Source organism: Myotis daubentonii, chromosome 3 (assembly GCF_963259705.1).
Source record: "Myotis daubentonii chromosome 3, mMyoDau2.1, whole genome shotgun sequence".
Lineage (NCBI taxonomy): Eukaryota > Metazoa > Chordata > Mammalia > Chiroptera > Vespertilionidae > Myotis > Myotis daubentonii.
The window spans coordinates 61,500,446-61,528,419 of NC_081842.1; the positions used below are offsets into that span (position 1 = coordinate 61,500,446).

The 27,974-nt window shown below is 43.9% G+C and overlaps 1 protein-coding gene across 1 annotated transcript; it reads right to left on the bottom strand.

Annotated features, from left to right (window-relative positions):
• Positions 1 to 5,920: 5,920 nt before the first annotated feature.
• Positions 5,921 to 27,050, bottom strand: POGLUT1 (protein O-glucosyltransferase 1). The gene is given in 12 exon segments (XM_059687768.1): positions 5,921 to 6,408; positions 6,844 to 6,900; positions 7,595 to 7,762; positions 9,037 to 9,095; positions 10,638 to 10,737; positions 12,091 to 12,150; positions 17,754 to 17,875; positions 21,221 to 21,356; positions 24,136 to 24,279; positions 26,069 to 26,159; positions 26,905 to 26,996; positions 26,998 to 27,050. Coding segments are annotated over 12 exon segments (1,239 nt in total). The 3' UTR covers positions 5,921 to 6,251.
• Positions 27,051 to 27,974: the final 924 nt, after the last annotated feature.

Genomic DNA, 27,974 nt, shown 5'->3' on the forward strand with positions numbered 1-27,974 from the left:
GTCCGGAAGTAAGTTAGCGGCGAGTAGCCTCGCTCAGCGCCTCTGGCCCCGCCTCCGGCCCCGTCTCCGAGGGCTACGAGGGCCGCGCGTCCTCGGGTCTCCGGCTGGTTCCTGGGGCAGATGTGGTCGCAGATTGGCATAATTTAGCGTATTTAAACACCAGAAAAGCCACAGAGATGAATAGGAAAGTGCAATAGTCAATACAAGTGGAGCACGGAGAGAGGAATTTTGTGCAAAAACAAGCTCAACCCACCCTATCCCGGCAGGAGGAGCCTCCTGGGCTAGGTCCACACACACTCCTGCAAGTTCTGGTTTCCAGAAGGAGCGGAGGCATGGAAGAGAAGTCAGGTACGCTGAGATTGCAGAACACTGTTTTGAATAGTCAGCTTTGGCCAGTTCCTCACAAGATGATGCATCCTCCCCACCCCCCCCCCCACCCCCCCTTAGTTCCTATACGTACTGCTTCTCACAAGACAGGACAGTTTCTGGAATTTCCAGCAGGTGTGCGTTTGATAGTGCAGCAATAATTTTCCATCAGTGCAGCCTCTGCTAACATATGCTTCGAAGTAAAGTCTTTATTAAAATGCACGTCTTAAAAATAGTCTCATCGGGTGTGTGTGCTTCCATTTAATCTCTGCTAGCAACCCAATATAGCCTCTCATATTTGCCAATCCCTACCCTTCCTTTATTCCTTTCTAGATGCAATTCAGCGCTTCTACACCCCTTATTAAATAGAATTCTGGAATTTAATAGCTGGTGCGTAGAGCAAGAGCAGAGCAGGCTTTTTGGACACTTTGCAAGAATCCAGTGTGGAGTCACTGTCAGCCATGGCTATTATGTCAAGTGTCATGATGCCCAGAACTGAGGTAATGGGGTGAAACAAGAATGCCCTTAGGGCGGTCCTGGACCGTCCCAAAACACAAGCCTGAACCCTCAGGTAAGGACTTCATCTGGACACTGATATGAGTGGGACCCCCACCCGCTGTGGGCTCTAAGAACTCAGAGCTTCCACCATTTGACGCTCAAGCTTGGCTGTACCAGGAGTCGCACTTGGAGCCGGAAAGGACTTCTGCTCCACCAGACCATGTCGCCCCTGTAGCTGCCTGGCTTGAGCCCTAAGCCTGCCTCTCCATCCACATCCCCCACTAGTGATCAGGACTTAGCACCGGGTGCTTACCATGCTCCTTGCTATGCCTGCTCTATCGTACAAGCTCCCCTTTCCTGCGTGTAACCTCTGTGTAACCCTCTTGGCTCCTTGGGGAGGTGTCCTCTAATAAAGCTGGCGTTGTGGAAAGACACAAGCACGTGTGACCCCTTTTGGGGATGCTCCCTTGCTCACTACAGCTGGAATTTCATAGGTAAGTCCAGAGAAATGACTGACTAGACTAGCTGAATTAGTGACAATGCCAGAAAGATTTCTTTGGTGTCTGGGAGACAGGATTAGATTCAGCTCCCATCATAACACTACATTGCATCACAACTTTCTATTCGCTGTCTTCGTAGACTAGCTTTAAGGTCAGAGACCACATATATTCATCTCCATGTGCAGGACCCAGCACAGAATTCAGATCCCCTGACGCCTGGCTCTGGCTCTAGGTTGCTGATTATCACATATAGGCTCAGGTGGGCATCAGTATAAAGTCCTAAGGCCTGAAAGCCCAAGAAAATGGATGTGCACTCTTTATAGTCTACATGTAGAAAAAGCTAAATGCTTAAGATGCTTGATCCCATAATCATTCTGAGATGAGGGGAGACTTGGAGCTGTTGGGCAGGTGTGTTGGGCAGATACTAGTGAATTTATACCCAACTCACATGTTCCCAGGACTCCCTACCTTGTAGGTGCAAAGGAAGTCATATTGACTGCTGGAAGCCAATTCCAGCATGACAGAAGGGCTGAATCCGGGAATGGCTGATGGCATTTCCCCAAACCCGAAAAGGGATGATTGCTTGCTGCCAGACAGTTCAGGGCATCTTAATCTACATGTTATTGCCTCCTACTGGCCAAACACCTGGACAGCCAAAGGCTAATTCCTCCATTTTGTCAATGGACTCTGTATACGAAACCCTGACCCTTTGAAGTGTATATCTCTACCTCGCCTCAGGACAATTTGTGTTAATAAAAAGCATGGGGTCCTGAGACAAGATCTTAGTTTCCTTTAAACTAGGCTCCTCTGACCCCCAGATGCCTTTCAAAATTATATTTTGTCTCTCGACTCCTATTTAATCTACGCACAGCCTTCTCCAGATTCCATAACCCTTCTTGATGCCGGAACAAACCCCGGCATTAAGCAGAAAATTTCACTAACTCCATAGCTGCCTTTCCCTTTGGGTAACTGGAGTTTCATTTGTAAGGTTCCCTTTGCCAGCCAGTACCTCAAGAAGTTCCTAGGACCTTGGCCACTGCTTAGTTATTTCATCTCAGCTCCTAAGTATCTGTCACGCTTCCACACTCCTGTTTCTGCAAGCCCCTGGGTTTTACTCTCTTTTACCACCAGGGAAATACTCTCCTTACTCTGTGGTCTGCTTTTGAAGGGTCTCAGAGCAATGATAAACCAAAAAGTGTTATGAGGTGTAGGTGGGCCACTCTGTTTAACATACAGCTCTGTCCTCCCCAGGATGTGCATTTGCCACCAGAATAAAGGAGTCCAGGAAGGATTTCAGTACAGTCACATTGTGCCTGGAACTACCATTCTCCTCCCCTTAGTCCTCATTGCTGAGTTCTGCTCATAGAACTCAATAGCATCTTCCCCCATCATGAACTTTCTCCCAGGGGTCAAAAGGTTTCCGTTCCCTGCCAGGTTCACTAGGTACTGCCCATGTGACATTAGTCTGTTGTATTACATGTGACATAAACTGTTTCCATAGGTAGAATGAATTTGGAGAACTCCCAAGAACCACTTCATTTACTCATCCCTCAGAGCATAACTCAATTTTTACCTCCATAAAATTTCACTTCTGCACCAGATGAGGATTCCTTCTTCCTCTAAACTCCAAATCCATTGTCTTTATGAATAATTGGCCTTATAAACAATTGACCTCATGTCCTTTTAATCACTTTCTTTAGGATGCCTCTAGTATTGTTATCATCTCAATGACAGAGCTCCTTTGTGATAGGGAGCCTATTGTATACATTTTCTTATCTCCCACTGTTTGTGCACAGTAGATGCTCAAAAAGTATTTGATAAATATTACATGAGTAATTATAATTGTACCCCTCTGTCTCACTCACACTTTATCTCTGGATGCAGTAGACTTATCTAAAGTGAAGGCATCTTTAGATGCATGGGAAGATGGGTTTGTATTTATGTGTGTTCTTATTCATTATCAGTGTAGGGGTGAAGGACAGGGATATCCTCTTTGGAGCTGACCCAAAAGGAGCCCATTGTTTTTTCTCTTGGGAATATTAGGCTGAGAGAGAGCCTGGCAGATTCTGGAACTATACACAGTAGTACTCTAGAGATAGTCCAGAACTGAAAGGGTGAGGGCTATGCCCTCCATCTTGCCCCGTACCCTTGATGTTGGGGCAGCCGCCATGTGCTCAGGAGAGTACCTTCTTCCCGGAAGCCCAGGCCCCTGCTGGCCACGCCCAGGATTTCTTTAAACTAACCAATGACAATCAAGGGACGTGCGAGCCATAGAGATGACCACATCCTGTGTAACAAGACCCGACTAGCGCCTGGCCAATCGGCGGGGCCCACAGTCCCCTCCCCTGCCCTTACTATAAAACCCACAATCCCATCAGGCCTCGCTCTCTCTCAGCCACTGGGCTACCGTCGCATCGGTGAGTGTGGTCGGAGAGCCGAACTAGTTCGAAATGAAGGACTCTTTGCTTTTGCATCGGACTCGCTGGCTCCCTGTGGGTTCTTGGGAATCTTGAAATCTGGGCATAACAAGAACTGTTGCTGAGATTCCTGAAGTTGCCTTGCTCTCTACCCTTCCAACTGCTATGGACCTTGTTAAGATTCTTCAAGATGTCTTCATATCCTTTTAATACGTTTTTTTGCTTAATCTAGCTGGGGGCTGTTTCTGTTCTCAGCAACTAGGAGAGCCTGACCTAACAGTGGGATAGGTGGGCCACTGACAACATCACACAAATCATACTTGCCAAATAAAGAAAGGAAAAGCATTACCTGTCTTATCCAAGTATCCCACTTCATTCAAATAAACTAAATTATACTTTTTCCTTGGGGAAAAAAAAAAGAGTGGCCTTTAGCTCACTGAGGAGGAAGGGGTAAGTTTGGGACCCAGCTAGTATTAACAATAACAAACAACCATCAGAAATTATAGGGATAAAAATTATTTTCAAAAACATACATTTTACATATTGTTACACACCATCCTCATACCATCTACACTGAGGTAAACAGGTAAGTATAAAAACCGAGTAACATTTGCTGTATTTAAATACAAAGATGCCCTGATTGACTTTGCAAAGGGCAGATGGTAATTTGAATTGTTCCAACTGTTAGTCTCACACAGTCCCCCATTGGAGCCAATGGCCAGGCAATCTGTGAATAGGATCTAGTTAAGCCAACTGTCTCCATCCATACACCCATTCACTGAGTCACTGTTCCAAAAATACTTCAGGGTCTACTCTGTGTGAGGCTGGATATCCACTGTACTGGATAATGGAGACATCAAGATGAGTAAAACGTGATTCCCACCCATCAAGAAGCTCGCAGAACAGCAGTCAAATAACTACAGTACAATGTGATGTCAAAAATACAGGCATGAGCAAAATATTGTCTCTAACTGCCTAGAGGAATGAAAGAAAGGCTTCAGAGAAAAGGTGATGCTTGAGCTAGAACTTGAAGCAAAAGGGAAACACTCCCAGAAAAATGTACTTTCAGCTCCTAATCCAAAGGACAGAAAATTTTCCTAGTTTAGTGAGAGAAAAAGTAAAATACGAAATAATGACATCTATTAGGACCTCATACGGACAAGGCAAAACCATAATATATATAACTCATAAATCTGGAGCTCTTATCACTACACTCATAGCACCTAAGGACACAATCCCCATTAATTTTTCATGCTAAAAAAGTTCAACTTTAAATGTCTGGCTTATTCCATGCAATGGTCTTACCAGTGATATTTAACTCCTCTAAGAAGGTCTTTATGCTTAAATTTTTGTGGAAGGAAGTTTAAAAGGCCATTTCTCACAAAGAGAATAAAATCCTGACTTTATATGACTGAATCTCACATTTACTAATTTTGAAACCAATTTATACCAATCTGTTCTTAGGAGTCAAAGGGAAAGAACTGATTTCTTTATAGAAAGGTTGGGCTTAAGGGACAAGGATGATTCTAAGTCATCAGACTATATGAGTTTCAATCTAACAATTTTTCTTCATTTTTGACTGTTAGCAAGAGCATCCTGAGAGATTAAACTAGTATTTAATAGTAAAAAAGGGGAAAAGCAGATCCTGCAAGACAGTGAGAGTGTGGACTGCTGCCAGTTGAAGGAGGAAAAATATTAGGGATGTGCAAAGAGTGAAGAGTGAGGACTCCTTCCTAACTTGATTAAGAGGTTTATGTATTTTTTTTAGAGACCATAAAAAGAAGGGTATGAAGGCACAAAAGGAACTTGAGATCCAATTGCAATTACTCATGCAACTGGTCCCTTTCTATATGGCATTATAGAAACCTCCTGAGTTTCATTAACCAAAGAGTTAATGCTTTTACAGAAGGGGACTCCTGTGTCAGTGCATGGCACAACTACTGCTTCCTTAGACCTTTCAAAAAATAATCCCCAAGTGCCTTTCACAAAGCCTATAGACTGAGCTTCCTACATTAAAATAGAGCATCGAAGTTCAAGCCTAGAATAACTGCAGAATTGCGGCGATGAGTTGTACTAGTTCCAAATGATTGAGTTTCTGCTCCAAACTGTGGCACAAAGAACATCATCCTGTGGACACAGTCAGGTTCACAGTGATGTACATATATATGTGGATGACCTGAGGCACAAGCTGTGATTGGTCCTAAGAAAATGAAAGGTAGAATCAGGTACAAAACCCATATATCATGATTTCTGGTCCTTGTTCAGCCAAAGCGTTGAGCTGCTTCATATCTGTGTTCTACATGTTTTGGATCTTTCTCGAGACTTGCTCTGGGTGCAGCATGACAAGGAAAACAAGATATTTGTCTTGGTAACAGTATTCAAGGTATAGGTGCTACATTCATGGTAAGGTCCCCACCACAGGATATCTCAGATCTGCTGCCCTAGAGAGGACTTGATCCGATGATGGCTATTAGAGTTCAGTTTTCAAAATTTTGGGAATAATCTGATCATAGCCTTTTCTTCTTGTTACATTATAGGACAGGAATTTAGAGTATTCAGTCAACAGGTTCTCCCAGTAACAGGTGATGTCATCCATCCTCAAGTGGTTCATAATAAAATGGCTTCCTCTAGAGACAAAATGAACAAGAACTTTTAAAGCACAGCATTTAATAGTACTAATAGCTTATAATTGAGTGCTTACCTTGTGCCAAGCACTGTTCAGAGTACTTTATATGATTTAACTCTTTTGATCCTCAGAACTAACCCTCTAGCCTTCATATCCACACCTGTGCACTTAACAATAGAACTTAAATTTTTTTCTTAAAAACAAACATATAAACATTGAGTACTCAGTTATCTCAATAATTTCAGTCTACTTCTATAAAATATGGGCTTGGGACATTTGTGAATGTGTGCTTTTCTCCCCAGAGTGGCTTTAATTTGGATTATCTCTGTATAATAAAGATCCAATCCAGTTATCACCATGGTAACACTATTAATATAACTTTGCTAGGGCAAAATAGGGATGATAAAGTGGAAAAGGAAAAATGAACAGAACTTACCTTTCAGCGATTTCTTGAGCTATGTCATCATTTGCTTTTACAAAATGCAACAGTTCCCTAAAATGGAAAGGATTATTAGACTCTGAAATATAGAACAAGCTTATTAGCACTAAATCAGAAATACCATAGATTACAGTTAATCTCTAGGTATCTGGATGGTAGATTTTTTTTTAAAGGGAAGATATCAGGGTCCCCACAGGAACAAAATAACAACAAAAGTCCCCCCACACGCTAAAGGCAATGTGTTCTAGTTTTGGATCACATTTGAGAAAATAGAGAAACGTTCAATAACACACATCAAAAATCCATAGTGAAGAAGACACTTCCCTCCTGTCTCCTGCTCTGGCCCCTTATGTTTTGGGCCCCTCTCCTTCCCTCTTGCTAGCTCCTCCCATCATGAGAGGAAATTTTTCTCAGCTTCACTGGGGGCAATTCTCATGCTGTATCAGAAAGTTTCTTAGACAATATAATAATATCCAACATCCCTATCTCCAGTCTTTGAGAGATTAGAGTTTTTTCACTGCGGACTGTCTCAATGTTACATTTTGAACCAGCACTAGAGCACTTTTTCAAATGAAATCCTACTGATAGCCTAGTTGGATAGAAGTTCAATAATATCTATGTGAACCAAATAAGAAAGAAAAAGCTCTTAATGGAAAAAGTCATCAGGAGTAAATGCCTTAAGTGGCTGGGGACTTAGAGGCAGATTACGGGAGGGATTGGAATCTCTGCTTGGGAGAGAGTAGCTTACTGGACATTGGAGAGATCTGTTTTGACTGGGATATAGTGAACCCACGGCTTCAGCTGTGGATAGAAGAATTCCAGCCACTCATCACCAACGTGGAAAACCAGTGAACCACACAGGAAGAGGTGCTTGAACCGGAAACTTGCAGCTACCCCTCGAAAATTAAACAGATACCTGAGAAAGAAAGAGCAGAATACACTTGGTACTACATACTTGCTGCCACAAAGGACCTTTTTATTTTCTTAATCCCTTCTCCCCTTCTATGACCCCTCTTCCTTCTCCTTCCATTTTGATTTTTCAAGAACACATCAGCATGTCCCTATGGAGTTTCCATAAACTCCTTGCTTTTCCAGGGGCTACCGGTTGTTCTTATAAATGTCAGGATGAAAGGGAAGGGGGATACTTTCTCCAGGCAAAGCTAGATAGGGCCAGGAGCTGGGTGCTGAGTAGAAAGGATACAAAGGCTCAGATGGAAATGATACCTCATACTTGCCTATAAGCTAGCCAGGCCTCATATCTCTAACTCATCTTGCCCACCCCTAGCCTCGTTTCCCCCATAGGGTATCCCATCTGGTCAAAAGCATCCCCAGTTCCCTCCTCTTCTGAAGTCTGGAGAGGACGGCCAGGCATGCCTAATCAACCTTCAAAGAAATACCTCCTGTAAAAAAATCTACCTTAGCCCTAGCCGGTTTGGCTCAGTGGATAGAGCATCAGCCTGCAAACTGAATGGTCCCAGGTTCAATTCCGGTCAAGGGCACATGCCCAGGTTGTGGGCACGATCCCCAGTGGGGGACTTGCAGGAGGCAGCCGATCCATGATTCTCTCTCATCATGGATGTTTCTCTCCCTCTCCCCCTCTTCCTTCCTCTCTGAAATCAATAAACATATATATATATTTTTAAAAACCTATCTTAGAAAAAACATTTTCTTTTCAACATGTCTCATGCATGCACCTCTGTCTCCAACCAGCGTTGCTCCTCCCTATAGTTCCCACTGTGCGCTGCAATCAGCATTCATCTCTCTGAATCCCCCCAGCATCCCGTTCCTGATCTGGTTTTAGCTGTTCTTCTAATTCCTAGTCCTGGCATTTAAATATTTTAGTTATACATGCTTTATTCATGTTGACCCTTAAACTGTGTTATTAACCTGATAAATACGTCATCTAACTTCAGCTATTGACTGGGTGGGGTGTGGAGAGAGAGAACACCATCACCCTGATTAGCACACAGGCCTTATGGAAGCAGGGACCATATTTCATTACCTACGCGGTTTCCCACAGAACTTAGGCCAGAGCCTTGTGCGCAGCATGTTCTCAGTAAGTAAGAGTTAAATGAATTATTGTGACTTTCATAAATCCCAGCTGGGCCCTGGTATTGAAATTCTCCCCCAAAGTACAGCTCTTCCAAAAGCAAAAGGGAAACCGAGAGTCAGGAGTTCGGGAAGTCTTACTTGTATTTGCAATGATCCACAAGATGGACATCCTTAGCAGCTGGCTTTCCCAAGGTATCCTTTAAGTGAAAAGGAAGTCATTAATATTAGTAATGGTAGCATTTATTGAAGACCACTGTGCAGCCAGCAAGGTAAACATTTCAAGAACATGATCTCATTTAAGTCTCATAATAAACATACTCTGGAAGCATTATTACCCCATTTGATAGATGAAGAAGCCGAAGCTTTGAGAAGCTAGATTTGCTCAGGGTCACATGTCTTAAATTGTAGAGGTCATGGCCTACAGCAATATTTCACTCTATGTAATCTCGGCATGCAGGAGGTCACAAGTGGTAGTTGTTGGGCTTAGAGGTGTGAACCACCCACAAATTTTGTTGGCCATGCAAAGTTTTCAAGTACTAAATATTCAAACCACTGCTAACACTTATAGGTAGTAAGATAGTCCTTACAAATATCCAGATTTTTGGCTTTTCTTGTAAAGAGAAAGAAGATGTGATAAACTGGGCACCGATCCCCCTCGAGAACAATGACTGGACCTTTAGCGCTGACTCCTGTGGCACCTGGGGCCTCTGCAGCTGAGACCCCCCATCTACGCATGTTCCAGCCACCTGAACAGATGGCAAACTAGTTGATGAGGGGAACAAAGCCTGTTTGCTTCTGCAGCCTCCTACAGTAGCTGCTCTGCTGAATGGATACATTTTTTTTTCGTATTTTTTTATTTTTACACAAAGCTTCTTAAGCTTCATTTGCACCCATTTGATTAAAACGATCCTATAATAAATATACCCATCTTAAAGATATACTTAGTTTTTCACACAAGAAGTTTAAAATTTTTTCTCATATCATGTGGAAGTTTCAGATGAGTACATTTCAGGCTTAAAGTCCTTTGAATAAGGCAAGAAGTCATAGAGTTAATAGGACAGAGATGGGCTCCAAACCAAAGCCAATCATTGCTGGCTTTACCTTAGAATAGTTGGAGAGTTTTAAACAAATCAAGATGAGATTCTCATTTATTTGAGTCATTTTTAAGCTCTCTGGCTGGACTGTATAGTCAGGGTTAAAAACCACTGCTTTAAAACAGGGGTTGGCAGACTACAGTCCATAAGCCAAATCCAGTTTATTATTTGTTTTTTGTATACAACCCATAAACTAAGAATATTTTTACCTTTCAAATGGTTGCAAAAAATCCAAAGGAGAATATTTTGACACATAAAAATTACATAAAATTCAAATTGCAGTGCCATAAAGCTTTATCAGCACACAGTCACGCTCATACATTTACACGTTGTTTATGGCTGCTCTCGTGCTCACGATTCACAAAGTCTAAAAAATTTACCATCTGGCCCTTTACATAAAAAGTTTGTGACCTCTGGTTTAAACCTTCAAAATAGCATAAAATACTACTCAGAACATGGGCCAGGAAAGCAATGTGAGTTTGAAAAAGAGTAATTTACATGTGTGCTAATACTAGTTCATGGAACTTCCTCTACATTCTTCCCATGATGGACAGGGAACCTAATCTGAAATTCTACCCAGGTGGCAATGTTCTTTGAGTGAGAATGTTCGCTGCTTTAGTTTCTATTCAGAAGATTGGTGATTACTTTCATAGACTTCCAGGCCTGGTTCTTGGTGTACTCTGCATCAACAAGTTTTGGATTTTTCCGAGATAGAAGAATGAGAGGATCTCGTTCTGGACTTGTCCTATAAAAGAAACACATGACATAAAACTATGTGTTCTACACCATAATACTGTTCCCCATCTCTGGAAGGTAAGCAGTCATTGGACCCAATGCAACTCAGGTGGACAACTCACTGGTCACTTTCATAGCAGAGGAGGGGGATATTGGATACTGCAGCCTCTAGGTGGTCCTGGGCTGTCCCCACTTTACCCTTCAGGGATGAGAATTTGGTCCTTCTTTGCTTGCACCTAGTTTTTAAGATTATGATGTTCTGGTCACTACAGCCATATCTCAGGGAATGATTTCCCTTTTAGGAGGGTTCATGTAGCCTCTATAATCAATAGTACCCATAGCTGTGTGACTATGTAATCACCACTCACCAAAATAGCTGCATGACCTTTGTTGCGTGTGCTCTGTAAAGTCTATATAGTATTTAAATGAAAGAGAAAACAAAAAGGCTTAAAACCCTAAGATTATACGGAGAAAAAGTCCTTGCTAAGTGGTCTTGACATTGGGGGGTGCCATGGACCCCCTGAGAATGTGATAAGAACTATGGACTCCCCTCTCTAGAAAAAATGCACATATCCCCCTATAATTTCAAGAAAGTCCTAAAACCTTTGAAGTCCGCACATGGACCCCACGTTAAGAATCTGTGATCTCAAGACTTGAGCATCAGAGAAGTTGATAAGGAACAGTAAGCAGTGGCTGAAGCTCATCTGCACTTGAAGTCCGCTGCTCACAGTAAATAGAGGGTGGGATCTCTGATGAGGACTCACTGAGAAAATGACAAAACCCTCTCTTCACAGTCTCTTCTGTATTCATCTGTTCAACACACATTCATTATGTGTCTACGTGGCAGATGCTGACCTTGACACTGGGGATACCGAGCTGGACACGGAAGGGGTCCTTCCCCAACCTTTCCCTTTCCCTCTTCCTCTCCGTTTTTACAATTTCAGTCTGTGCTCTCAACCACTATGTGGCAGCCACATGGGCTGATGAAAAAAAGCAGTCAGGAGGTCCACTGATGGTATTAACCGGCAGAGTGACTGGGCAAGGTCATAGCTACTCCTAGGAAACTGTCATCGCTCAGGCAAGAAGACAGCTCATCTTAACGTTCAACATTATATACTCAATGCCCATCACTCGTGGCACTCTGCAAATATCTGTTGAATTACTGGGTGAACTTCGAATTTCAGTTCAATTAAGAGTGCTTTGGGCAAATAATTTGAGTTCTTATCTAGTCTAAAATTCTGTGATTCTTTGTTTATGTCTAGGTCTTCTTTGTGAGATAGAGTTTGCTACGTCCTCAAAATTACTTACATTTTACACATTAACTGTAAGAATATCTTTGTAAAATGTACAAAAATATAATCACCTCGATCCTCGGAAATATGCTGTGGAGTTTTTCTTTTTCCATGGCCACTGTGCTGCTGACCTGAAAATAGATTTTGATTAGTTTCTGTGTTTTCTTCTTACCTTTATAAGGATGTGTTCTAACCATTTCTGAGGATAAGTTCAGAGCTTTACATTTTTATAGAGAGGAAGGGAGAGGGATAGAGAGTTAGAAACCTCGATCAGCTGCCTCCTGCATACTCCTCACTGGGGATGTGCCCGCAACCAAGATACATGCCCTTGACCGGAATCGAACCTGGGACCTTTGAGTCTGCAGGCCGACACTCTATCCGCTGAGCCAAACCCGTTAGGGCTCAGAGCTTTACATTTTTAAATTAAGTCTGAGCCAGGCTATTCAAAAGAAAAAATCTCACCCTGGCCAGTTTGGCTCAGTGGATAGGGTGTCGGCCTGTGGACTGAAGGGTCCCGGGTTCGATTCTGGCCAAGGGCACATGCCTGGGTTGCGGGCTCGGTCCCCAGTGGGGGGGGGCGTGCGGGAGGCAGCCAATTGATGGTTCTCTCTCATCGTTGATGTTTCTATCTCTCTCTCCCTCTTCCTTCCTCTCTGAAATCAATAAAGAAATATATTTTAAAAAAGAAGAAGAAAAAGAAAAATCTCTAAATGGCATGCTGTTCCTTTTTGGTATTACTTCATTCTTCTGGAGGTGTTAGCTCGTAATATCTACAAATCTACTGCTCCATTACTAAGTTGACAACGTTGAAAGAAAAGTTCCCAAACACTGAATGACATGTTTAGGGCTATTTAATTCAGAGGATTTCTTCCCTACTTTAAGTAGAGTGCTGTCGATAAATTAACATACAGATAGGACTGCAGAAAATATCAGAAATTGAATTAAGGTCAAGAAAACAAATCATGTTTTGGAGACATAGGAGATGTCGTTAGATTTCATCTGATTTTGCAAAGCACCCTGGCATTCTCGAAACTGTACTAAGTGCTCCACAAACATGAAGTCCCTGAAACTCAGTTCTCGGAACACACATTGCCCCGACCAGCTCTCCTTGCTGAACCTACTAGCTCACAGACATAGCATTCTTAATTTTCTTCGTAGGAACCCTGCACAGAATTTTTTCAATGTCTTCCTCTGAAAATGGAGGAGAGGGCTCAACTGGAGTTAAAGAGGGCTTGCTGGTCTATATTGGTGAAATGAGACTTAGCTTACAAACTTTTTAGGTAGAGATACTTTTCAGACACATAGTGTTACATTACTCATTTCTCTCTGCTGAGAGCACTGCTCCATGTTTCCTGGCATATCTCCAGCCCTTTCCTGCTGGTTCACCTTTTCCCAGTTCTCCAGCCCAAAACCAGCACTTTCTCATTCTCTGCCCCATATTCCATTCCACCAAAATACAAACACTACAGCACTTGGTTTTTTGTTTTGTGGATTTTTCAGCAGAAAAATGATATGTGCTCATTATATAAAATTCTAATGGAAAATCATCAAATAAAAGCAGAGAAAGCATCGTCAAATTCCCCTACTCACAGATAAACACTTTTAACAATTTAATGTTTCAATGAAAAATTTCCTTCCAATCATCTCTCCTATCAGGGATCTAACTAGAGGGCAATTTGACCCTCTCTCTCAGGGGACATTTGGCCATATCTATAGACATTTTTTATTGTCACTCCTGGGGGATTGCTACTAGCCACTAGTGGGCAAAAGCCAAAGGATGTTGCTAAACATCCTATATTGCACAGGACAGCACCCTACAACGAAGAATGATCTGGCCCCAAATGTCAATAGTCCCAAGATTGAGAACCCTTATTCTATATAACAGATCATACCATACATTCTTATAAGGACATATATTATAGATAATAACAGCCAACATCTATATAGCACTTACTATGTTCCGGACACTGTTCTAAGTGATTCATACCTTTATTAACTTATCCTCACAACCTTATGAGATGGGTTTCATTTTTCTTACTTTACAGTTGAGGCTCTTACAAGGTTAAGAAATTTGCCCACAAGTCCCATAGCTAAGGAGAGCCAGGAGTTGAACCCAGAGTCCTTGTCCTTAAGCCCTATACTAATTTTATTTTCACTCACGCACGGTATGTCGTAATTTGTTTCTTATGGGTGGACTTTTAGGTAGTTTCCAGCTTTTTGCTTTAAGAAACAACACTGTCGTGAGTATCCTCATATATACATCTTTGCACACTTGTCAAATGAACCCATCAGGATCAATTCTAGAAGTGAAATGGCAGGGTCAAAGGATATATACACTTTAAATTTTGATATATTTTGCCAAACTATCCAACAAAAAACTGTATTAATTTATATTCAAATTTTTAGTATACATTTCCTTGGTGCCTGGGAAATTTGTGTTTAATATACACAGACTTGAACGATGCATCATCTCTATTTCCCCTCCCCCTCATTCTTCCTACCCACCTACCAACTTCTCAAAAGACCTATCTTAGAACTTCTTTTCCGGGCAAGTGCTAACAGTGGTCACCACAGTCTGGGGTGTCCCAGCCCTCTTTGATTACCCTCTCCCCCCACCTCTGACAGTAGAGAGTGAAATCTTTAAATCTACAGGGACAATGAATTTCCTATAGAATGAAAAATAAGTCAATAGGAACAAACTCCCCCAAAATTATAAAAATAGAAAAATGGCAGGCCAATGTAGTTGGATAAACGAGCAGACTATTTAAGTTTCAAGATAAAAAATAAAATCACATAGCTAGAGATTCTAAATGAAAGGATCTAAGAAATAAAATGGCAATTCTATAATCCTATATAATAAAAGCCCAGCCCTAACTGGTTTGGCTCAGTGGATAGAGCGTCGGCCTGCGGACTCAAGGGTCCCAGGTTCAATTCTGGCCAAGGGCATGTACCTTGGTTGCGGGCACATACCCAGTAGGGAGTGTGCAAGAGGCAACTGATTGATGTTTCTTTCTCATTGATGTTTCTAACTCTCTATCCCTTTCCCTTTCTCTCTGTAAAAAGTCAAGAAAATATATTAAAAAAAAAAAAAAAAAAAAGCCCAGAGACCAAAATGGCAGAACAACCAGAATGACCAGAGACCAGAACGACTGCAGCCCCTCGCCCCGGCCAGCCCCACCCCCCAGTGGGAATCCCCACCCCAATCAGGGGTGTAGCCAGCCTGCAAACCACCCCTGGCCGCTCGCCCTGGCCAGCCCCTCCCCCAGTGGGGACCCCCACCCCAATTGGGGGCATGGCCAGCCTGCAAACTGCCCATGGCCCCTCTCCCTGGCTGGTCCTGCCCCCCAACAGGGACCCCCTACCCCGATCTGGGGCCCCCATCTGGGCAGGCTGGCTGTCCCCCACCCTGTGCACTGGGCCTCTATCCTATATTATAAAAGGGTAATATGCAAATTGACCCTAACAGCAGACGACTGCTCGACCAGTCACTATGAGGCGCACTGACCACCTCTTGGTCCCTTTCCCTGGCCGGCAGGCTCCGATCACCTGATGGCGAACGGGGAACCAGGGATGGGTGGCGGAGGATGTGGGTGGCGCCAGGCCTAAGACCCCGTCCCACCAGTCGCCCCACACACAGAGGGCAACCCGTGGTGGGGACAGGGCTGGCGAGTGGGCGGGGACAGCTGACCTCTTGTTCCCTTCTCCCAGCCATCAGGCTCCAATCGCCCGACGGCGAACCGGGAACCAGGTGGGTGGCAGCGGAGGAAGATGGCCCTGATTGCAGGCCAGGCCTAGGGACAGTACCTGCACACAAATTTTGTGTGCTGAGCCTCTAGTCATAAATAAATTCAGTTGAAGAATATAAGGGGAAGGTATCAAAAGAAAAAATTCATCTAAGATTAGATTTTAAGACATATTCTATCTCACTATAAATTGCTTATTAACTTACAAGGGGGGAAATAGTAACTATACAATGAAGGAAATGGATAACACCTTGAAAAGGTGATCCAAATCAACATCACTAATGAGGGGTGGATGGATGAAAAATGACTTACGTGGTAAGTAAATACAGTATTCAGACCAGCAATGCATAAACTGAATCTGATCATGAGGAAACAGACAAAACCAAATTGAAGAGTGTTCTGCATTCTTCAAAATGTCAATGTCATGAAAGAGAAAAACAGACTAAAAAGCTGTTCCAGATCAAAGGAGACTGGAGAGACATAACAACTGCATGCAATACATGATCTTGGCCTGCATCCTGTACTGGAGGGGGAAAGCACTATAATAGGGCATTACTGAGACTATAAAGTGTTGCAACAATACTGTTTCCTGAATTTGGTAATTACAGTGTGGTCATAAAAGAGAACACCCTTGCTTTTAGGAAATATGCAACTAAAATATTAAAGGGTAAAGGGTCATACTCTGAAATAGCCCACAAAAACCAAATTATGTGCCCTAACAGTTTTGTTCAGTAGGTAGAGAGTTGGCCCATGGACTGAAGTGTCCTGAGCTTGATTCTGGTCAAGGGCACGTACCTTGGCTGCAGGCTCGATCCCCGGCCCTGGTTGGGGCACGTGTGGGAAGCAACCAATTGATGTGTCTCTCTCACATTGATGTTTCTCTCTGTTTCTCCCATTCTCTTTAAAAATCAATGGAAAAATATCCTCAAGTAAGGATTTTAAAAAACTATTAAAAATTATGCATATATTATATATATATGGCTTAAATGTCCATCAAAAGACATAATAAGCCCAGCCAGTGTGGCTCAGTGGTTGAGCGTCAACCTATGAATCAAGAGGTCACAGTTCGATTCTAGGTCAGAGAACACGCCCAGGTTTTGGGTTCGATCCCCCATAGGAGGTATGCAGTAGGTAGCTGATTGATGATTCTCTCTCATCACTGATGTTTCTATCTCTCTCACTCTCCTTTCTTCTATGAAATCAATAAAAATATATTTTAGCCGAAACCGGTTTGGCTCAGTGGATAGAGCGTTGGCCTGCGGACTGAAAGGTCCCAGGTTCGATTCCAGTCAAGGGCATGTGCCTGGGTTGCGGGCATATCCCCAGTAGTAGATGTGCAGGAGGCAGCTGATCGATGTTTCTCTCTCATCGATGTTTCTAACTCTCTATCTCTCTCCCTTCCTCTCTGTAAAAAAATCAATAAAATATATTTTAAAAAAATAAAAATAAAAATATATTTTAAAAAATTAATTCTGAAATGAAGGCAGGATGGGATGGAACCAACAGGCCAAGGCATATCTCAGTCATATATAGAGAGGATCTGAAGGAAGCTTGTCTTTGAGATTCCTACGGGACATTGATGCCCACTCCATCCCCACCTAACAGACTTAGCTCTAAATTATAAAGTGCATTTCTGTTCCCCTAAGTAATGTTCTATCCTCCCTCACAACACGCTCATTCATTTTTCCCCCTCATTATAAAAGTAATTCACTCTTAGAGAATCTTAAAAGCCTAGAAATGTTTAAAGAGGAAAAGGCTTCTACAATCTTCCACAGAGGCACTGCTGATAGTTTAGAGCAGGTTCTTCTGTTCTTTTTCTATGGATACATAGATAATTTATACACAGGTAAAATTGCTTTTGCTATAAACAGTTTTTTGTCTTTTATTTTCAACTTAAGAGTTAGTCATTTTAAGGTAATGGCTTATACGCTACTGTTTATTTCAAGAAGACCCATAAAGAGGGAAAAACATAACCTCCCTAAAGGACCTACCTTACCAGATCTTCTCTGAAGAGGTCCCACCGTCCAAGACCCGTAGGATAAATTGGCCAAACAGCGGGTCCCCCTTCCCAGAAGGTCCAAGCAGGATACATGATATCATGGTACTCTGATGTCTTCAATAGAAACAGAAAGGTCGTTCTAAATCAGCTGCACAGCAGAGGGAAAAGCAGCCAACTGCATTCATGCCACAGGATCTGGACAAAGGCCTTGCAAGCCCTAGTGCCACATTGTCAAAGGTAAAGCTGCCCTAGTCTGCGAAGTCTAGACTCCAGTCATTAAAGGACAAAAATGACCACGAGTTAAAATTCATGGATTTGAAACTGCACTGAAGGCCAACTTTCCCAGTTACCAAAAGTTCCGTTTTTCTAGAGGACATCCACTGTCAGGGTTTTTAGTTTAAGGAAATAATATACACAATCCTGAATGATTACATAGCTCTCTCATCTTTTAGCTGCTATGACACTTGGAGGGTATACTGACTCACCAGTTCTTGGTTATTTCCTAGATGGGTCTTTTGGGAGCAAGAATTAGGAAATACAGCGCAGTGGTTTAGAATGTGGGCTTTTGAGACAGATCATCTAAATCTGAATGCTGACTCCACCTCTTTTCAGCTCTAGACAAGTTACTTAATCTTTCTTCTACGCCCAGTTTCCTTATCTTTATAATGGGAGAAATAATATCAATAATACTATCTATATAATAGGCTTGTTTTGAATATTAAATGAGCTATACATGTACAAAGTTATAACAGCATCTGACACATACTGGGTACTCAGTAAGTATCAGTGCTACTCAAGACTGGCACTGCTGAACTCACATTGGCTGGTCAATAAAATCTTGGTTACTCATCTATCAGGGTTAGAAGTGCTGATGGGCAGAATGGGGTAAGAGGTATTATCTCACATCTTTTGAAAAAAGTTTGAAACCATTTGTTTCCTTTTTATGGTTATTTCTGTTAAAATTCTAGCCACTCACCCTTGTTAGTTAGAGCATTATCCGGATATGCTAAGTTGTGGGTTCAATCCCCAGTCAGGGCACATGCAAGCAACCAATGAATGCATAAATAAATGGAACAACAAATCGATGTTTCTCTTTCTCTCTCCCCAGCCCCTTCTCTAAAAAGAAAAACATTTTGGCCACTGATAAACCTCTAACTCTACTGTTTCTTCCATTGAAATCACACATGCAATATGCTGTTTGCATTCTCTCAAATACTTAAAAATGTATTTGAGCAGCCATAGCTGCTCAATAGAAGATGCACAATTACTATAAAGTTGACAGTCTAAAATGCCTCCTTTGGCCTTAGCTGGTTTGGCTCACTGGACAGAATGTCCAACCACGGACTGAAGGGTCCTGGGTTCGATTCCAGTCAAGGGCACGTACCTGGGTTGCAGGCTCGATCCCTGTGCCAGAGGCAACCAATCAATGTGTCTCTCTCACATCCATGTTTCTCTCTCTTTGTTTCTCCCCCTCCCTTCCACTCTCCCTAAAAATCAATGAAAAAAATACCCTTGGATGAGGATTTAAAAGAAAAAAAAATCCCTTATTTGGAAAGTAGAAGTCACTGATTAAAAAAAAAAAAAAGGAGGGAGGTAAAGATGAAAAGGAAGTTAGTATACTGATGGTCATACTTGATTATCCACAGAAACAACAGGTAAATAACGAAGTCCTCACTAACTTATATGGGAGCCTCTATTTGTTCGTCTGGAAGGCGTTCATGACAAACAATGGGACCAAGCACTTTTGAGAAATGAGGCTAAGTCATGGGAAATGCGCACAAATGTGCCTCAGACCACTTGCAATACAGGAAATAAGCAAGTCTGGAAGGAAAGTAAACTGTGATAAAGAAAAGGTGGGGGTAAAAAGTCCCTTTGCTTTGGGAAAACCAAATCAGAGATGATGTTCCTTTTCGCAAAGTCCATAGGGTTTTCCTAAACCTACTCTTCCCCATAGAATCTTCCACCCACTCCCTTTTGGTTCCCCCACCCCTGCCCTCAAATGCATTCAAACTCAGTCTCTAGGGATCCAAGGCCCATCGCTGCCGATACGCCATTTACAAGAACCTGAGCTCTGGCAACACATTAACTGTCCCAAGTTCCACAAGCCCACAGATGTGTCCTAGTATCCTATCCTTCCATAACTGGACCCAAATGCCACCCTCTCGCAAATCCCTCTTGGATATCCCAGGCCTAGCCCCTCAATGTGCTGCTTGGACACAAATTGTGTGGAGTGATCTAACACATTCGGTGTCACTGTTAGCCATGCTGGGCCCCTGGGACACAGCGGCACATAAGCCAGATGTTACCAAATACTGTGGCTGATGTACATATTATAGGAGCTCAACAAATATTTTTTTAACCCATTGTACGCCATAGGTGCCTGTCGATGCAAGCGGCAGACCTTCCCCACACGCCACACACGTCTATAAAAAAATGTTTTCACTAAGTGGCAGCCCTGACCGACTTTAAAATCATTTATTTGTGTGAATTTTCAGCTGAAAATATTCCAGAACACCCAAATTGTGAGTAATATATTTATTTTTATAATATTCATTGCAAACTGATTTTTTAAATTAAATTCAAAATATCATGGCGTGTGGGGATGGTTTCCGTTTTGGACGCCAGGCAGTTAACTGGTTAAATGTGCTCTCTAATTCCAAGCCCAGAAGCTTTCTCGGGTCTCTCTCTCTCTCTCTCTCTCCCTCTCTCTCATCTCTGAACCCCATCTCCAATGTCCACTAGGTTCTTCAGGCCTCTCCTTCCCTACCCTCTATCACTAGCTCTATAGACACTCAAGCAATCTCACATTACTTACAGATCTTCAACCCTATCTCCTCAGTCTCATTGCTCAACTACTGTGAAACCAACAGGGACACAGACCCAGTCCTGGATCTCAGGCCTCATCCTTACCGTGACCCATTAGACTCTGTCATAGGACAATCATCTCCTGCTCATATCCTAGAGCAGGGTAGGGAACATTTGGCCCACAGGCAGTATAAGGCTCTCAAAATCACTTGGTCTGGCCCTGCCAAGGCATTGGGGGTGAATTAATTAAATGTATGACCAAAAATTGCAGGCTAATTTTTAAGTTGAGAATTTTGTATGGCCCGTGAATGATGTTATGGATATCCAAATGGCCCAGCCAGCGTGGCTCAGTGGTTGAGCATTGACCTATAAACCAGGAGTTCATGGTTCAATTCCTAGTCAGGGCACATGGTCAGGTTTCGGGCTCGACCCCCAGCGTGGGGGGAGGGGTATGCAGGAGGCAGCCAATCAATGATTCTCTCTCATCATTGATGTTTCAATCTCTCTCTCCCTCTCCCTGCCTCCCTGAAATCAATAAATATATATAAAAAATAATAAACAAATATCCAAACGGCCCTTGGCAGAGAAACGGTTCCCCACCCCTGTCCTAGAGGCTCACCCTGCGTCCCCTCATATGGCTCTTCCTACGCTCACCTTGCTGAAGGAGAAGACTGGAATGGCAGGCTCCATCCATTTAGGAACCTGAGGATAATCTCGTACATTGATCACCATCTCCATGTCAGGAAGGCGCCCGATAACTTCCAAAATAAAGTGTTCCACACCACTGCATCTGCCAAACAGAAATACCACAGATTCACCAGAGCAGTGCCTGCTCTAGGACAAGGCAGTCTCCCAGGTACACTTTATTTTTATTTTATTTTTTAAATATAGTTTGCCCAGCTGGGTGTGGCTCAGCGGTTGAGCATCGACCCAGGAGCCAGGAGGTCACCAATTCGATTCCCGGTCAGGGCATATGCCCGGTTGCTCGATCCCCAGTGTGGGGCTTGCGGGAGGCAGCCTATCAGTGATTCTCTCTCATCATTGATGTTTCTATCTCTCTCTCCCTCTCCCTTCCTCTCTGAAATCAATAAAGATATATATATATATATATATATATATATATATATATATATATATATATATATATATATAGTTTATTGGCATGACATTCTTTTTTTTTTCTTCATTGATTTTTAGGGAGAATGGAAGAGAGAGGGAAAGACAGAGAGAGAAACATCAATGTGAGAGAAACACATCAATTGGTTGCTTCCTGCATGAGCCCTGACCAAGGCCTAGGCGGGGAGGAGCTTGCAACCAAGGTACGTGCCCTTGACCGGAATCGAACCCCAGACCCTTTGGTCTGCAGGCTGATGCTCTATCCGCTGAGCCAAACTGGCTAGGGCCCTAGGCGCACTTTATTTTTTTTTTTTTCTTCTTTCATATATGTCATCAATCTATATTTTCTTTTTTTTTTTATTGCTTAAAGTATTACAAGGGGTATTACATATGTATCCATTTTATCCCCCCGCCCTAGACAGTCCCCTAGCCTCCCCTATCACCCAGTGTCTTATGTCCATTGGTTATGCTTATATGCATGCATACAAGTCCTTTAGTTGATCTCTTACCCCCCTACCTCCTGCCCCCCAACCCTCCCCGGCCTTCCCGCTGCAGTTTGACAATCTGTTTGAGGCAGCTCTGCCTCTGTATCTATTATTGTTCAAAAGTTTATAATGGTCTCTATTGTCCATGAATGAGTGAGATCATGTGGTATTTTTCCTTTACTGACTGGCTTATTTCACTTAGCATAATGCTCTCCAGTTCCATCCATGACGTTGCAAATGGTAAGAGTTCCTTCCTTTTTACAGCAGCATAGTATTCCATCGTGTAGATGTACCACAGTTTTCTAATCCATTCATCTACTGATGGGCACTTAGGCTGTTTCCAGATCTTAGCTATGGTGAATTGTGCTATGAACATAGGGGTGCATATATCCTTTCTGATTGGTGTTTCTGGTTTCTTGGGATATATTCCTAGAAGTGGGATCACAGGGTCAAATGGGAGTTCCATTTTCAGTTTTTTAAGGAAACTCCATACTGTCTTCCATAGTGGCTGCACCAGTCTGCATTCCCACCAGCATTGCACAAGTGTTCCTTTTTCTCCACATCCTCTCCAGCACTTGTCGTTTGTTGATTTGTTGATGATAGCCAGTCTGACAGGTGTGAGATGGTACCTCATTGTTGTTTTGATTTGCATCTCTCGGATGATTAGTGACTTTGAGCATGTTTTCATATGTCTCTTGGCTTTCTGGATGTCCTCTTTTGAAAGGTGTCTATTTAGGTCCTTTGCCCATTTTTTGATTGGATTGTTTATCTTTCTTTTGTTAAGTTGTATGAGTTCCCTATAAATTTTGGAGATTAGGCCCTTATCAGATATGTCATTGGCAAATATGTTTTCCCACACAGTGGGTTTTCTCGTTGTTTTGTTGATGGTTTCTTTTGCTGTGCAGAAGCTTTTTATTTTGATGTAGTCCCATTTGTTCATTTTTTCTTTAGTTTCAAGTGCCCTAGGAGCTGTATCAGTGAAGAAATTGCTTCGGCATATGTCTGAGATTTTGTTGCCTTTGGATTCTTCTAGAATTTTTATGGTTTCCCGTCGTACATTTAAGTCCTTTATCCATTTTGAGTTTATTTTTGTGTATGGTGTAAGTTGGTGGTCTAGTTTCATTTTCTTGCATATATCTGTCCAATTTTCCCAGCACCATTTATTGAAGAGACTATCTTGGCTCCATTGTATGTTCTTGCCTCCTTTGTCAAATATTAATTGAGCATATTGGTTCGGGCCGATTTCTGGGGTCTCTATTCTATTCCATTGATCTATATGCCTAGGCGCACTTTAAAAAAATGTTTTTAGCTTCCTGCATGCCCCCTACTAGGGATTGAGCCTGCAACCCTGGCATGTGCCCTGACCAGGACTTGAACTGGTGACCTCTTGGTGCATGGGATGATGCTCAACCAACTGAGCACACTCGCCGGGGCTGGAAGTTTCATTTACTAGTATATAGAAGACTCCTAAAAGGGAGGTTTATCATTAGTTGTATCATCAGTCCATGACCCTCCTGCTCACCCCCAACTCTCATCCCACTGATTCAAAATTTGTGGCTCCAGCTACTCCTCGTGACTTTCTACCATGTTACTTCGCATACTTGGTATCTAGAACAATAGTTGGCCTTTGACAATCCATGCTTTGCCTCCACCTTCAGCACAGCTCACTCCTGCTAGGTCTCATCAGCCTGTTTTCTGCAGCTACAACATCCAGAGAAAGAAGAGAAGGGACAGAGCAAAGGCCAGTATAGTCAGTGACATGCCCAAGCCTCACAAAGAGAGAAGACAGGCATTGATGTAGGAGAAGGGAGGATAGGAGTTGGCAAGAAAAATTCACAGGCAAGAAGAGCTTGTCATGGGAGGAGGAATTGGCCTGGGGGGTCCCTTTAATAGGTTTCCCATAAGGACAGAATCAAGTAAGCCCCTATGTAACAAGGTCAGAAGATATATTTGCCTTATAACTCTTACCTTGAGGGAAACATGCAGTCATTTTCTCGGTATAATCTGTTCTTAATGATCTGATAGTGGGTTCCCAGCTTCCGCCTGACTACCTCCGCCATCATCTTCCTTGAGATACCTCCTCGGAAAGGAGTCAGATCCTCTTCTATGACACTAGGAAAGAATGCGAATCGTCAAGGAAAGCAGGCCAAGGTGGTGGCACCATTCTGCCTACTTCCTTGGGTTTAGGGTTAGTATTAAAGAACACAGTAAGCTGAGGGAAAGAATAGAGGGCAGGAACGAGTACCCTTTCCCCTAGAAACACCTTAGGGAATCTAAAACATCACCAACATCAAAGTCACCAAACGGAAAAAGCAAGTAAATTTCTCTTCTTCCTCCTCCATCTGCATTGCCCCTCCCTTGCCTGATGCATATTCCACCTTCTCTTCACAAGCCACATCCGCGTGCTCCAGTCACTGCAGCCCACTGACGTCCCCTCCTCTGAATCCCAACGAAGGTATAGCTTATGCCTTGCATTCTGACACTGTCTGACTCCCTTGTTCTGGTCTGTCTGGCTCCTACCCACCCCACCCTAAACCATAGCAGCCTAACAGCAATAACAAAAAATTACACTTGTTTTTTTTTTACTGATTTTTTTTTTTGGGGGGGGGAGGGAGAGATAGAGAGATGGAAACACTGATGGGCTGACTCTTGCAGGCACCCTACTGGGGATTGAGCCTGCAACCCTGGCATGTACCCTGACTTGAATCGAACCGGGGACTCTTGGTTCATGGGGTGATGCTCAACCACCGAGCAACACTGGCCGGGCAAATTACATTATTCTGGATCCCTTTTATAAAGTTCAATACATAGTAAGCTTTTAATAAGTATCATAAGCACTAGGTGAATTTTTTGAGGAGCTGTGGAATACTATATAATAAAAGGGTAATATGCAAACTGACCCTAACAGCAGAACGACTGGGAATGACTGGTCACTATGACACACACTGACCACCAGGGGGCAGATGCTCAATGCAGGAGCTGCCCCTTGGTGGTCAGTGCGCTCCCACAGGGGGAGCTCTGCTCAGCCACAAGCCAGGCTGACGGCTGCCAGCACAGTGGTGGTGGTGTGAGCCTCTCCCACCTCCTCAGCAGCACTAAGGATGTCCGACTGCAGCTCAGGCCTGCTCCCCGCTGGCAAGTGGACATCCCCCGAGGGCTCCCAAGCTGCCAGAGGGATGTCTGACTGCCAGCTTAGGCCCGATCCCCTGGGGAGCGGGCCTAAGCCAGCAGGTGGACATCCCCCAAGGGGTCCCAGACTGCGAGAGGGCACAGGCCGGGCTGAGGGACCCCCTCCCCGAGTGCACAAATTTTTGTTCACCGGGCCTCTAGTAACACAGTAAGTAGCTAAAGGACTCTGATATTCAGCTGATGCAGAAGCTGAGACCCAGAGAAGTTAAGTGGCTGGCCATGGGGATAATGAGTGGGAGTTCTGAGACTAGAAGTGATTATTGCTTTTGAAGTACTCTTTCTTCCACACTCCAGCCCTAATTTGCATACTTTAAAAATAATCAACAGGAAAGGTATAATTAGATTCATTCATAAATACATTCATTCCTTCAACAATATTTATTGAGTACTTGCTGAGAGCCACACCAGGGATACAACGGTGAATGACCTGAAGAAGCTTTCAGTGCAGTGGGAAAAACAAACAAGCACAGATACTGACCCCCACAAGGAGGGGGGGGGGGGGCGGGGAGAAGGCTGAGACCACCTGGGCCTCTCCCATCCCAGGGCAATTTTATTCCCTAGAAATAGAAAACCACCTCAGGAACCCCATCTGCTTTCACAAATATGCTTGGCTCTCTGACCACTGCAACCAAGGCCTCTTAGCGATCTTAGGGGACTTGCTTGTGACAAGAACTAAATTCTCAAAAACAAATAAATCAAAGAACTGACTCACCCATGGTAGCAGCTGCAGTTTTGACTTGAACATGGTTCATAATTCTCCAAAGACCTGTTAATTTGGTCAATAAATACTTTCCATTTTGAACCTTCAAAAAGGGAAATGAATCAAAGTTAACAAAATCCCCCCGAACATTCTTACTTGCTAGTGGCAGACAGGCAGAACCAATAGACGGCCGAAAGTTCTAGACACCCGGCTTCCCACCCCACTGGTGGAAACGCAAACCTAGGAAGGATTCCTGCTGTAACTCTCCAGCATGTCTGCTCCCGCACTCGGCCGACAGGTATCCAAGAAACTGGAAACTTCCCCCAGCTTAATGCCAGACGCCCAGAAGGCTACGGATATACAGTACTGCACTGGTGAGAGTTACATCGATTCCCACCGTTCACTAACAAAACCGAGTCCTACAAAGAGGATCAATTAAAAGCCACAGACATTAACCCTCCCTTCATCTCTTCTGGCAATGGTCTGAGAAAACACACACCACACAGCCACCCCGTGCACGGGGTTTACCCCCAGTGTGTTCTAGCGGGGTGCAGAGCTGCCAGGCGCGGGCGATGCCTGCTGTGGATGACCAGAGGGATTCCCTCTCCTCCCCACTGTCACTCGGAATCCCGGGGAGCCGCTGACTCTCCGGGACCCGGGGCAGGAGAGGCAGCGGCAGACTCCCACTCTCCGCCCCAAGCCCCCTCCCTCCCCACCCGCACATCCTGCCGCCCTGTGCCCGGCGCCCAGCTCCGCAGGCATCGCGGCCACAGCGGAGCAAAGAGGCAGGAGAGCGCCTCTGCACCGAGCCAGCTCCGGCTCCGCTCGGCCCGCCCGCCCGGGCCCACCTGACTCCTTCTGGCGGCCCTGCACCGGGGACAGGAGCAGCACCAGCAGCCACAGCCCCCGCGGGCAGCGCGCGCACCGCTCCATCGCCGGAGCCGCTGCGGAATCCCGCGGTGCCACCCGCGGAAGCGCCGCCCCGCACAAACATGGGAGCCGCACCACGTGCACCGGCGCCCCGCACAGAGATGGCGGGTGGCCTCCGCCTCCCCGGGGCTGTTTCCCGGGACTGCCCGCCTGGAAGCCAGGGCTTCTTCCCAGAGCTTTGTGCACGCGCTGTTCTGCAGGCCGGGTGGTCCTGCGCCGCGGTTTAGAGCAGTGGTTCTCAACCTTGGCTGCACATTAGAATCACCTGGGAATCTTTTTAAAATCCTGATTTCTGGGCCTCATCCTCCGGAAATTCTGTCTTTTTGTTACTAATGTTGTGGCCCCACCCCATAACAAAGAAACAGAATTTCCGGAGGATGAGGCCCAGAAACCAGGATTTTAAAAAGATTCCCAGGTGATTCTAATGTGCAGCCAAGGTTGAGAACCACTGGTTTAGAGCCAAGCTATACGGTTCGCTCTCCAAGGGGACCAAGAGTTTGCCTTTTGGGATAATGATTTTAAGCTGTTTATTAAGAAACAAGAAACTCAGAAAGAACCTTTGTCTGCATAAGCGATTCCGATAGAAAGGCCTGCTCCAGGAAGGGGATCCTAATGTTTGCCTTAGCTTAGTTTGAATGAAGGGTGGTAAATGCAGGGCTTCAGGCAGGGCCCTATTAGCTAGATACCTACCGCGCCCCGATGTTTCTTGCGTTACCTTGTAAGAATTTGCCTGTCGTGTGTATTCCACTCTTCCTCAACTACTGGTAAATAGCCCATTCTCACTTCTGAAATCTAAGATTCCCCCATCACCACCCCCCTTTTCTCATGATACATATGTCCAATATTGCCTCACTATCTTTGGAATTTTCATGCTTATGTGAGTTCCCTATGCACATGCATTAAAATTTTATCTTCTCCTGTTAATCTGTTTCTGTTAATTTGATTATTAGCCCAGCTAGAAGGGGAATATATATATATATATATATAT